Raw genomic sequence first — 13,501 nt, 5'->3', positions numbered from 1 at the left:
CCACGGGGTCAGTCCCGCACTTCAGAGTGGGTGTAGCGGTTTCCAGACGTGCCGTCACTCGGAGGATGCGGCACGGCATCTGCTGTACCGGGCCTGACCTCTCCCCTCCCAGACCAGGAACGGTTTTGCCGAACCTGCAGTGCCGGCGGCCGGACGCCCAACACCCCGCAGGCACCGTCCGGGCCCGGGAGGCGGCAGAGAGCGCCTCCAGCGCTGCCGTGCCCTGCGCCAGTCTGGCTTGGCTTGGCTCGGCTCGGCTCGGCTCGGCTCGGCTCCGCGGCAGGGCCCGTCCCATCCCCAGTTCGCCTCTCGGCCACCAATGGGCTGGCGGCAACGACATCGCAGCGCATGGCCTGCCAATCAGCAGCCGGAGCTGCGCGGGCCTATGGCGGCGGGGGCCGAAGAGCCCGGCGGGGTTAGGGGCGAGAGGGCTTCTCAGCGGTGGTGGGAGCGGAGTTGGGCTCCTTTAGCGGGCCGTCTCCAGCGCCTGCCCCCGGTCTTTCCGGTGGAGGTCTCTGTCGAAGGGGTGAGAGTAAAACGTGTTTGTTTTGTTTTCTAGGCTGCCAAGCTGAGTAGGTCATAAAAATAAGGCATAGCTATTTAACCGTGATCCTTCCAGGTGTTCGATGCCTGGCTGTGGGAGCTGATTGCCGTTCACCCTTCAAACCAGTTCGCCCCAGCACACGGAATTCCAGTCGCCTTATCGTAACGGCAGTATAACCATATGGGGAGTCATTTTCAAATTTGCTGCAGAGCGTTTTCAAGGAAATCCCTTCTTCCCCGGTACCTCCACTAACAATACAAATACTCCCCCGCTGTTAAAAACCCCTGAGGAAATCAGTGGCTGGTTGCATGTTTACCTTTCTGTGGCAGACGGGGGAATCGCTTTAGTGGGTAATTAGGAATGGCCCTGGTAAGTTAAAGCGAAAAGACGGGATGGAAACATTCTGGCACCACGCCATTATTATATCTGCTGTAGAAATGCTACAGTTTCAACAAGGAAAGCATGGGGGAAAATCAAGTCACGAGGCTAGTAGCCGTGAGGTAGTGTCTTCACTCCTCTCATGAACTGGAAACGTTTTGCACAGTGCTTGTCTTTGCTAAGTGAAACATGTTTTCTTCATGTGTTTAGCCCATGGTGGGGGGGTTAGAACTAGATGATCTTGAGGTCCTTTCCAACCCTAACCATTCTATGATTCTGTGATTTCAGTGTGTGTTCTAATGAGATGGCAGGTTCAGTAATACTACCTTATGTTTATCTGTAGAAGTGAAAGCATTAAAGGGGTGATTATGCCATCTAGTCCATAAACCCTATGAAAAATATGTGAAGAAGTGTTTGATGGCAACCTGAAAACATTTGAATGGCATCCCCACGTGTATTTTATTGTTACATATGATATTCTTATCATGCACACATTTTATATGTATAACTCTAATAAACCAAAATTCAAGGTCTTCTGTAGGTGGACAGATGAATTTAGATTTAATAACAGTCACAAGTGGAAAAACAATTAACTTACAGTGTATTTGTTTAAAGGATCCCTCTTTCTATGTAACTGTATTGCAGTTCCAGTTAGATTTACTGTGTGGTGGCTGTTTCATGAGTAGTACCCTTGCTTTCCACAGAAGAAGAAACAAAGCAAATAATACACATTTCCATCTAAATCTGCTGAACACAGCCTGCAGTGCGTACATGTGTATATTTGTGTATTTGGCTACATGCACTTTCAAATAGATAGAAGCGTCATTATCATACTGTTCAAAGCAGATTCTTCTCAGTCACCTACTGATTTAAACACTGTAGCTGGTGCTTAGTTTATGCTGGCTGGCTGCCAAACGAGAGCAGTTATGTTCAATAATGGCAAAATTAAGAGGTGAGTGTTGCTGTTTTACAGCAGGACATGGCAAAACCCATTTCCTTCTGTCAGCTGTATCTTGATTACACACACAGTCACACAAGCACGCTATCTTACACACACACACGCACACACATTCTCCTTGTTACTTGACATTTGCTGTCTTTCCTGTGGTTTTTAACTTGAGGTAACTGAAACCAGAAAAAAAGGCAGAATATAGACCACAGTGTTTGAAAGCAAATGAGAAAAAAGCTCTCGCTTTGTGGGGAAGAAAAAATGAAAAAAGACCAAACAAAAAAGCCTACCCCAATTACTGGTCTGACTGTGATACTTTGTTTTACTTCTGCTGGCAGGTGTCCTGGTGGTAAATGTTACATGGAGGAACAAGACTTACGTGGGAACACTGCTGGACTGTACAAAGCACGACTGGGCCCCTCCTAGGTGGGAGATTGTTCTGGGTCTCTCTTTTTTCTTGGCTGTATTTTAACCCTCAGTTTGTGTCAAGACACTGCACAGAGATTAATAAAAAACAACTGCTTGTAATTAGCAACATGCACCAGTGAAAGGAGTAATTAGAATCATAGAATAGGGTTGGAAAGGACCTTAGGATCATCTAGTTCCAACCCTCCTGCAATGGGCAGGGTCACCTCACACCATGTCACCCAAGACTCTGTCCAACCTGGCCTTGAACTGCCAGGGACAGAACATTTATGGCTTCTCTGGGCAGCCTGTTCCAGTGCCTCACCACTCTCACAGTAAAGACCTTCCTTATATCTATCCTGAACTTTCCATGTTTAAGTTTGAACCAGTTGCCCCTTGCCTACATTGAAATGCGGGGTGGAAGTTTGGTTTGGTTTTTGTTTTTTTTGGTTTGTGTTTTTGCGAGGGAAGGGGAAATGCATGGGAATGAGTCAGAGGGCAGTTAATTTAAAAATGCATTTCAGTAAGCTTGGAAAAATTTTCTTTCCATTGTTCTGATTAGGTGGTCTTCTTCTTACCATTTTTGTTCTTTTTAAACTACTTTCCCGTTGAGACTGTAACATTTTAGTTTGGCAGAAGGATATCTTCCCTTTAACAAGTACAAATATTCTGTTGTGGGAAGTGGTGTTGTTTTGGTATTTATTCATTCCACAGCTGATAAAATCTGCTCTTGTTCATTCAGGTTCTGTGAGTCGCCAACAAGTGACCTAGAGATGCGTGGAGGGCGAGGCAGGGGGAAGCGCGCAAGGTCTGCTGCAGCTGTACCTGGCAACGAGGCCAGTTTTGCAGAGTCCAGAGGACTTCAGAATAAGAACCGAGGTGGTGCCAATGGGAAGGGCAGGAGGGGCAGCCTTAACTCAACTGGGCGCAGGACACCCCCAAACTGCGCCATGGATGAAGTCAAAGCCAGCCCCTCAGCCACCAGTAAGAGGAAAACTAAGCCTCCAATGGAGCTAGATTTGAACTCCAGTTCTGAGGACAATAAATCTGGAAAACGTGTTCGTACTAACTCTAGAAGCACTCCCACCACCCCACAGGGGAAACCTGAGACTACTTTATTGGACCAAGGCTGCTCTTCTCCCATGCTGATTGACTGTCCTCACCCCAACTGCAACAAAAAATACAAGCACATTAATGGACTACGATACCATCAGGCTCATGCACATTTAGACCCAGAAAACAAACTGGAGTTTGAGCCTGACAGTGAAGACAAAATTTCAGACTGCGAGGAAGCACTGACTAATGTGGCCCTTGAATGCAGTGAACCAAGCACAAATTTGCCAGGCTTTGATCCACTGAAAGCACCAACATCTCCTTCCTCCATCACTACCCCAGGGACCCCCAGGGGAAAAAGGGAACTGACCAGCAACAGCCCTGCTTCAGTTATCAGTTCCAAAACTGGCAAGAATTCTGGCAAAAAGAAAGGTCTCAACAGTGAATTGAACAGCCTTCCGGTAATTTCTAATATGGCAACCACACTGGATAATTGCTCAGTAGTTGATGGCAGCTTGCAAACCGAAATGCCGAAACTGGAGGCTGAAGGGTTAATTGACAAGAAGAGTTTGGGTGATAAAGGCAAGAAAGCAAACAATTGCAAAGTGGATAAAAACCTTTCCAAACTGAAAACAGCCAGGCCCATTGCTCCAGCACCAGCACCGACTCCTCCCCAGTTAATAGCTATACCTACTACAGCCTTTACAACCACAACCACAGGGACAATACCGGGACTGCCCTCTCTAACAACTACTATTGTTCAGGCTACACCAAAGAGCCCTCCACTAAAGCCTATTCAACCAAAGCCCACAATTATGGGAGAGCCAAGCACTGTGAACCCAGCTCTCACATCACTCAAAGACAAAAAGAAAAAGGAGAAGCGAAAGCTGAAGGACAAAGAAAGCAAAGAGATGGGAAGCCCCAAGATGGATTCTAAGCTGGGAAAGCTGGAAGATTCAAAAGGGTCTGGGAAAGACTTATCTGGACATTTTTTAAAGGACCATCTCAACAAGAATGAAGTGCTAGCTAATGGACTGTCAGAGTCTCAGGAGAGCAGGATGGCAAGTATCAAGGCTGAAGCTGATAAGGTTTACACCTTCACAGACAATGCACCCAGCCCTTCCATAGGGAGTGCCTCCAGGATGGAATGCAGCACTTTGGTGAATGGACAGTCTGCCATGGCGTCACTGCATGTGTTGACACAAAATGGTGCAGAAAGCACAGCCACTAAAACGAGCAGCCCCGCTTACTCAGATATTTCTGATGCAGCTGATGATGGTGGCTCTGACAGCAGGTCAGAGGGCATGAGGTCAAAGGCCAGCTCTCCGTTGGATATTATTTCTAATAAGGATGGTGTTGTAAAAGGACATTCTTCAACCACAGCACAATCGGCTCAAGCAAAAGAGTCCCATTCTCCCTATTACCATGGCTATGATCCTTATTATTCCCCAAGTTACCTGCACTCTGGACAGGTCAGTGCCCCAGCAGCTGGGAGCAGCAGTACCCCACAGGGACTGAAGATCAAAAAAGAGGCTGAGGAAGAGGCTGAAAAGAAAGAGAAGGCAGAAGTGTCAGATGCCAAGAAAAGTGAAAGCACTTCCTCTAATTTGCAGCCACAACATCAGTCAGTGATAACTCAAAGACACCCTGCACTTGCTCAGTCACTTTACTATGGACAGTATGCCTATGGGCTCTATATGGACCAAAAGTCCTTAATGGCCTCTAACCCTGCTTACAGGCAGCAGTATGAAAAATACTATGAGGACCAGAGACTCGCAGAACAGAAAATGGCACAAACTGGGAGGGACTGTGAAAGAAAGAATGACCCCCCCTTGAAGGAGATTGGGAAGGATGACAACAAGCAGAAGAATATTCCATCTGCCACTATTTCAAAGCCCCCTTCAAATCTGGAGTCCAGCAAAAATAACACTAAAATAGGTTCATCAGTTCCTAGTAAAGGTGAGGAGACAGGCAAATCACAGATCCTTTCCAATCACCAGCAGCAGCTTCAGGCTGACAGCTTCAAAGCCAAACAAATGGAAAACCACCAGCTTATAAAGGAGGCTGTGGAGATGAAATCTGTTATGGACTCCATGAAGCAAACGGGAGTAGATCCAACTACAAGATTTAAACAGGTGAGATTACAGGAAAGTCAACAAGAGTGTCTTGATTCATCCTTAAGTGGAGGTTTTGTCCCTGAATCTGCTATGTTCTTCTACCTTTGCCGCCAAAAAAGCTCCACCATCCTTTTTTCATAGTACTGCAGTCTCTGAATAGACCAACAGACCTTTCAGTTGAGCTGTTTGAAAAGAAAAAAAAAAATCTAGCAAGGTGGTAAAAGAACCCAGGCTGAAGACCTGAATAGACTATATTAAATTACGTGCATGAATAAAATGGAATTAGATATCTCTTTTAGATGTAAATTGTAAAGCAGTTTGCTTAGTTCAGAAATGTGAAATTTCAAGCAAAATAAGCGGCTTTCATTGTGAGGGGAGTTAAAGTAGATTTGAAAGATGTTTTGAAGTGGTTTTTTTTTTTTTTGTTAAAAAAAACAGTTGGCATTTACCAAAGATGGGTGAACACGTTCTATGAAGAGTTGGCTTGAAGCTCAGCTCTTTATCTTAACCCAAGGTGACCTTTTTGAAGCAGTTAAGTTCCCCATCTCTCCTAAACCAACCTCAAGCCCCTACAGACCTACATAATGGATGAAATCCTCTGTCCACTGAAGCAAGTGATAGTTTTGCCATTGACTTCAGTGGCACCAGAATTTCATCCAGTGGCTTCATGCTGGCTTTCCTAGATGTCACATTGCCTTCATTTGAGGCAATGCAACCACCTTCATGCTCTGAACCTGAGCCTCAGTGCTTGATACTTGCATGTTCCAGTGTACAGTACATCCCAGACTTCACCTTAGGGACATGTAAAGGAGATGGGATGGTACAGCCTCAAGTAGGAGAAGATTTCTGCTGATTCAAATGGGTATTTGAACCAGACTGCCCAAGTGTCCAGTTTTGTGCTTACGTTTCTGTTGCATATGCCATAAATCAGAGACAGTGTTTACAATTAGCTCTTGCATATTATGTATTAGAAAAAAAAAAGTCTTCCAGTTATAGCTCAGTACTGATTTGATGTAGTCTTGTAACAGAACTCACCTACTTAATTCTAGAACGTGTTTATAAACTAGTCTATGTAATATATTATGCAAAAATATGATACCCTGTACATGTTCTTTAAACCATTTGGTCCTGATCCTGTAAAAACTTACCCATGTGTAATTTTACAAACTTGGAATAAGACTGTCAGCTGAAGAAGTCTGCCTTAATATATGACTTCCACTGATTCCTGAATGTTTTTAATATCAGAGGCCGCGTTAGCATCTTTCCAGCTATATCAGTTTTTTAGGGTCATTGTTTCAGGTAATCTAAGTGCTTTGGCATATCATTAGCCAGCTTTATTTTTGTTGTTCACAGGTATTTTTTTCTCTCTAGTGGGAAAATCTCTCTGTAGGATTTAATTACAATGTTCTATGAATAGTGTGATCTCGGAACTTTGGTACATTGTGTATGTATTTATATGTAGTTAAAGACATGAAAAGGGATATAAAATGAAGCAATTTAATTAAATTTTGTTAATCTTCTCTTGCTCCTTCACTGGAACGTTTTTTTGGCTTTGAGCTCAAGGCACTCTCTAGCAAGGAAAACTTTCCTGTACGTAACAGGGATATGTTATTAAAACAGCTTATTAAAAAATATTAGCTGAAGTAGGGGAAATATCGATAATGATCTTATTGCAACATCTAAATTCAGAACAAAATTGCTTTTTCTCCTCCATATTAGGATCCAGATTCACGAACATGGCATCATTATGTCTATCAGCCCAAATACCTTGATCAGCAAAAATCTGAAGAACTTGATCGTGAGAAAAAGTTAAAAGAAGAAAGCCCTAGAAAAACACCTAACAAAGAAAGTTCCCTACCTAACCTTCCTGTCTCATTAGCAAGCATTAAAGAGGAGCCTAAAGAGGTCAAGCGTTCTGATTCTCAATCAGTGGATGAGAGCAAGATAAAAAACGATGATCGTAAGACTCCTGTAAATTGGAAGGACTCTCGGGGTGCTAGAGTAGCAGTTTCCTCACCAATGAGTCAGCATCAGTCGTATATCCAGTACTTGCATGCTTATCCTTATCCACAGATGTACGATCCCAGCCATCCAGCCTACCGTGCAGTCTCTCCTGTCCTAATGCACAGCTATCCTGGTATGTATTCTAAAATTTCCCATGCATGCTAGTTAAGATTTACACCCTCAAAATGCACTAAAGACTGCATTTTAATGTTTCTGTTAGTAGCTAGGGTAAATTAGAAGCTTCGTGGGTGACACTTGTTTTGCTTGTGCTTCCACTAGAGAAAGTTCTGTAGATGAAACTGTTTAATACAAGATGTTCCTTTTATGAACTGTCACAGTTCCCAGCTACAGTTTTCTCAGCCCTTGACAGTCTGCTATTGCTGTTAGACTGACAGATAGTTTATTGCCTATAAAAATATTCTAAGCATTTACTGTCAGAACCATTACAGTTACTATTCCTTTCACTTAAAGAGGACTCATAAATGTCTGAAGTGGCTATCAGCTCAACCCTCTTTATAGCCTCCATTCATCAGGGTAAATTAGGGTGAAGAAATAGAAGAGCAAAGATGCCATTTGATAGTCATGTGATCCATTTTTGATGTTATCCTCTATCCTGGCGTCCCCTCCTGCCACCTTGATATAACCAGTATATAAAACCAATAACTCAGTGTGGTATTGATTGTTTACTTGCAGGGGCCTATCTCTCCCCAGGATTTCATTATCCAGTTTATGGGAAGATGTCAGGGAGAGAAGAGACGGAGAAAGTCAATACCAGTCCAAGCATCAATGCAAAATCAGCCACTGAGTCCAAAGCACTGGATTTGCTCCAGCAGCATGCCAACCAATATCGCAGCAAGTCCCCTGTTGTAAGACTTCATCTGTTGTTACTGAAGAGTGGTACATATGGGAAGGGATAGAGAACATAATTTTAAGAAGCACTCAATCTGGCATCAAGCTCTGAGTGCATGATTCTTCTTTATAGTATGGCTTAAAATAAAAGCAATTTATAGTCAGGGTGCTTCTGTGGCATAAACTGGAAGTGACACATCGAACACAGTTCTGTGCTCAGAATCTTTCTATCTTGAATGGACGCATAGATTCAGAGATACCTCCTGGTGCAGTTTATTGCGGTTAAACAGGAAGCTCCTGTTTGGAAACAGATAATGAAATGACAGGTTGGGCGGTGGGATTTGGTAATATCCCCTCCATATATTTCCCAAGAAGCTGTATCTTCCACATAGCAGACTACCAGCCCCTATTTCAGAAGATTTTCTTACTGGAGTATATGCTGTTATTTTACTTTCAGATAAGCTGGTGCTAGTTTTAATTGTGAGCAAGTCACTGACTCTGATTCTGTTTTTAAAAGGGCTTTCTTGCTATGCAGGCTGGCTTGATCCCCAGAGTGCATTGGAGGGCTGAAGATTCATTTACATCAGTTTTCAGCAGCTCAGCTTGGTTGTTCCTACATTGGCAAGTCAGAGAAGCTTAAGGGAGCCCAAAACTAGAAGTCATCATGGTGGCTTCAGGCTGCAGTCTGTTTGCCTCAAAATCACTGTGCCTTGGAATATCTTTCATTAGCCAGATACACCAGCTTTAGATTAGGATCAAATGCAAATAATATAGCAGAGACAATACTTATTCAGGAAAGATCTGCTTCATCATATGAATTCATAAGGTTGATGCCAGGCAATAGCAAGTTTGGTTTGATTGTTGTTTCATCCCTTCTAAATCCTCACATCAGTTTTCTTACACTTTCTTTTACAAGCCTGTGGAAAAATCAGCAGCTGAGCGAGAACGGGAAGCAGAAAGGGAACGAGACCGTCATTCTCCTTTTAGTCAGCGGCATCTCCATACGCACCATCACACACACGTTGGAATGGGTTACCCCCTTATACCTGGACAGTATGACCCATTTCAAGGTGAGCAGATGATTTCCAGTGGTGGGATTAGCTTGCCTCATCAACTTACTACCTTGACACTGGAAATCATGACAATGTGAAGCATTTTGGATAGAGATCCCCTTGTTAATCAGAAGTGCTTTACATTTAGGAAGAAGGCTTGAAAATTCACAGCATTGACTAACATGACTGAATGAATAGCCTTATGCCTGAGAAATACCAAGCTTTATTTCCAAAACTGCGTGTTAGAGCATTATTACAGATGCACCAGTTAGGCTGTCATTCATGTGAATGTTTTGATTCCTACTTCAAACTGACATTAACTGGCTGAAAGGCAGTAAAAAAAGCAAACCAAACAACCCCCTTTCTGTATAATTAGGGTTGTGTAAGCAATGGAAGAAGTGTAGCAAAGACAAAGGCTTTTTATACTGAACATATTTTATGTACAAGGCATCGCAGTCACAAGGCTTTCAGCTTGTTACAAATTTGACCACCTGAAAGAGGACTCTTTGTATTTTGGCAAATGCAGTGCACAAAGCTGCAGTCAGAGAAGTAGCACAGTAAGATACGATTCATTCTCCCTAGGTTTTATACCAGTCTTTGACTGTTTTTCTCTAACTCTGGACTCTAGTTGAATTAAAAAGAGATTTCCTCCCATGCAGCAAAGTACATGCTATCACAATTGGTGGCTAAATGACATTAATTCATTACGTTCACTTGGTGCCCCAGCAGTTATTTTTCCTGTGTAAAAGCCTTGACATTTCTTAGTTTGATTCAGTAATTCCGTATGCCTTTTGGCATGCATAATGCTTGTTCAGTAGGAAAACTGTAAAAATGGTAAATTATTATGAAAGTATTGTATTCTGAGCAGCTGGCATGTAATTTCTATAATTCACTGTGACTTGATTCTTCTTGTTTCCTGGTACATATTATTTCTGCTGAGCTTCCTATTCAGGAACTCACACAAACCACTCAGCATCATGCAGTGCAGTACTTGGAAAGAAATACAATAAGTAGCAATGCTGTATTTTCTTATAAAATATATATCAAGGAAAATTCAGTTTACTGTATGAATGCATATTGATCATACTGGGCAAACTGTTTTTTAACGCTGTTGCCTGAAATACTTGCCATTTATGTAGTGTTAAAACCCCACCATTTTCTGATGGTGGGATTTTTTGTCCATTTGCCTTAAGAGATGTTTCTTAATACTTCCAAGCACAAAAATCCATTAAAACCAGAAGTACGTCAACATTCCTTCATTTCTTCTTTCCCTCAGGACTGACCTCTGCTGCCCTTGTTGCCACTCAGCAGGTGGCTGCGCAGGCATCTGCATCTGGTATGTTTCCTGCACAAAGAAGGTAAATAGCCGGTAAATCTTACACTATATATCTTTGCCAGATAGAGAGATGAAGAAGCAAATCATAGATTTTATAGCCTGATGGTCTGCAGTATGACACAGTTTTTAAGGGTGAAGAAAAACCCGGGACTTTGGATTAATTGTAGTTTTTTTTTCCTTAAGGTGGCACTTTGTCCCTAGTTGTAGCCTTTAACTGTAACATAGATCATTAGCAAGGGACAAGTAGTCCATCTTCTGAGATTTTCCATAGACTATGTTTTAATGATTGGTATTAAGAGAAAACAAATTATTATGAAATATAATTTAACATACATATTTTTTATTAGAGGGGTTTAAAGTTCATGTTCAGTTAGATCCATGTAGTACCAGGAAAACTTAGGATTTTATCTATCCTGCAAGTCTGCCTGGTTTGCTGATTTTGCTTTCAGAGCAGTTTGCTTGCGAGTCCACTAGAGGTGACATCATATTTAATTTACGTGCCTATTCCACACATTTACCCTTAAATTATTTATTAGCTTTTCAGTAGAATTTACTATTCCAACCAGCTGTCTTCAAGAGGAAAGCCTCTTCTGTATTACAGTGATCCCACATTGAATGAAAAAGCCAAGATAACAGAGGGCTTCTTTCATCACTGCCATGTTAAGTCTGAGTTTAATACATTCCATGGTTATGTCTGTCTTTCTAAAGCTGACTCTGAAAATAAGCAAGTGTGTGAGGCTTGTAGCTAGAATTATTTGCGTGAGAAAAGTTTGAAGCCCTGGGGGAGCTGATGGTGTCAGAACCCAGAAGATAAATTCTGGGACAAATTACTTGTTAGTGTGGTATTCCTGGCAGGGGAGGGATGAAGACATGGCTTGCTGTCTGTCCTTCTTGGGATTGAGAGTACTGTGCAGATTTCATTTTGTGGTGTATCCAAGGTGCAGAAAAAAACCTAGGAGGAAAGGATGCTGCATACTAAAACATTCTTTTTTCTCTTTTCAGAGAATGATGAGTTTGGAAATGTACATTGTCATGTGACTGGATCACATGAGGAAGCGCTTTATTACAGACATCAGTTCCATGGTGTTAATTTGAAATGCCTTAATGGCAGGCAAAAACCAGTCATTTCATTTTTGTAAATTGCAGATTTTATCACAGAGTAACAAATGTTGCTGTAATTAGACTTCTGTTTTTCTATATATATATATATATATGCATATATATATACATATATATATAAAAATATATATATTCTTTACTTTTTTTGTATCAGTACCAAGGCTCGCACACAGGGTCTGCTGCTAAGTTGCGAACCACACAGTAAAAGGAGATACGTATTTGTCATGTTTAGAAAGCATTTAGAAACCACAAAAGGCTGTTCGTTTCTTTTCTTCTTCCTTCTTTTTTTTTTCTCTTTTTTTTTTTTCCCTTTTCTTTCCAATTGTAAATAAATAATGTTATGTATCAGTGTGCCTGAACCTTGGATACCCTTCTGGTATTTCCCATAAGCTCTCAGAGAGGCTAACTGTGATGACACTTTGGTACAACGTAGACGTCTATTTGGTGGCTCCTATTAAGATGCATCAGTGTAAAATGTTACTGTATTCACTGTTTCATTGTAATTGTGTATTGTGAAAAATATAACTTTGGAAGGCATGGGGATTCTAGTACCACAAAAACTGTGTTGTATATAATGTATAGATTTTAAATGGAGATAATGAGCATCTGTGAATAATGAAATGTCATTTTTGATAATCTTGAATGGTGGATAACCTAATAGCCTGCGTACCAGAAGACACCTGTGATTGTTCTATTACTTGAATAGTCCTGCAGTCTTTTTTTTAATGTTTACAATTACCCAGTTTTAGAAGAGAGACTTTAATGCCATTGTCTGGTTACTTGTTTTATGCTGTGATCTAGTTTATTTTATGTAAAACGTATATTGAATGCTTTCATTTTTATACCTGCCTTAAACAATTTGGCAATCATAATAAATAAAAGGTTGGTTTTATACTTCCGTGGTGCCTATGGCCCACTTTGAAAGATGTGTCACAGGCAAAGACAGCAGAGGCTGCAGCTGCCACACAGGTACTAGTGTGTGTATGCCCTGAGGCCCTCCCTGGGGCTCACTTACTGGTGTGGACCTACAGCCATCCCTGCCTCCCCACCTGGGCTGGCCTCTACCAGTGGGCACAGTGGGGCCTAATCCAGATGACAATGAATGAGCCTGTTTCAGTTGACCCTGACAGGTTTCAGTAAGGCCCATAGTAACACCTTGGATGCTATTAGAAACTTTCTTAAATATCTAATGACTGGTTTAGAGCAGCTCTGTGTGCTGTAAATTACAGACAATTTTTTTCCTATTATATCTGTATTATCTAAAAACAGAGGACCTGACAATTAAAAAAAAAAAAGTCCTTTGCTGTGCTTATCCTGCATTAGCACAGAGTACGTATTTTATGTGGCTACGCCACCTGTTTTGTTATAGTGCAGTTAACACCGTTAACATGAAATCACTAATCATGATATGGAAAAAAATCAGATTTGCTGGTCAGGTTTCCAAGGCTTTAACTTCTGTCCTTTCCTTCTTATCCCTGTTATACTGATTGTCAAAATGGTTTTTTAAAGTTTTACTGTTGTGTTTGGTTTTGTGTTTGTTTTTTTGACAGGGTGAATTACTTCAAGTTAAAGCTTGTTCTTGAAGTTGGTTCCATTTCTTCCACCTTGTGAATACATAATACAGAAGGATGAATTAAAGATTCCCAACAGACAAGCACAGTTGGACTTTTTATATTACTATGATGAATCTGTCAT

At 41.7% G+C, this 13,501-nt stretch overlaps 1 protein-coding gene across 7 annotated transcripts in view; it reads left to right on the top strand.

Annotated features, from left to right (window-relative positions):
• The window catches only part of ZNF608 (zinc finger protein 608), a 91,529-nt gene extending 78,462 nt beyond the window's left edge, over positions 1-13,067 (top strand). For 3 of the 7 annotated variants that reach the window (XM_057409659.1, XM_057409661.1, XM_057409660.1), the window contains exons 4-10: positions 2,210-2,297; positions 3,019-5,464; positions 7,166-7,583; positions 8,144-8,316; positions 9,216-9,369; positions 10,628-10,709; positions 11,690-13,067. In XM_057409659.1, the coding sequence (XP_057265642.1) occupies positions 2,210-2,297; positions 3,019-5,464; positions 7,166-7,583; positions 8,144-8,316; positions 9,216-9,369; positions 10,628-10,709; positions 11,690-11,696 (3,368 nt within the window). In that variant the 3' untranslated portion in view covers positions 11,697-13,067. Of the gene's footprint in view, positions 1-2,209; positions 2,298-3,018; positions 5,465-7,165; positions 7,584-8,143; positions 8,317-9,215; positions 9,370-10,627; positions 10,714-11,689 lie in introns of those variants that run through there. The other 4 variants (XM_057409665.1, XM_057409664.1, XM_057409663.1 and 1 more) reach the window with 4 other exon arrangements.
• Positions 13,068-13,501: the final 434 nt, after the last annotated feature.

The sequence above is a fragment of the Pezoporus wallicus genome, unplaced genomic scaffold, assembly GCF_028554395.1.
Source record: "Pezoporus wallicus isolate ANWC-B61680 ecotype Strahan unplaced genomic scaffold, APGP_CSIRO_Pwel_v1 contig_760, whole genome shotgun sequence".
In the NCBI taxonomy this organism is placed as follows: domain Eukaryota; kingdom Metazoa; phylum Chordata; class Aves; order Psittaciformes; family Psittacidae; genus Pezoporus; species Pezoporus wallicus.
Note: the sequence above shows the minus strand (reverse complement) of the source record. Positions and strands in the feature narration are given on the sequence as shown.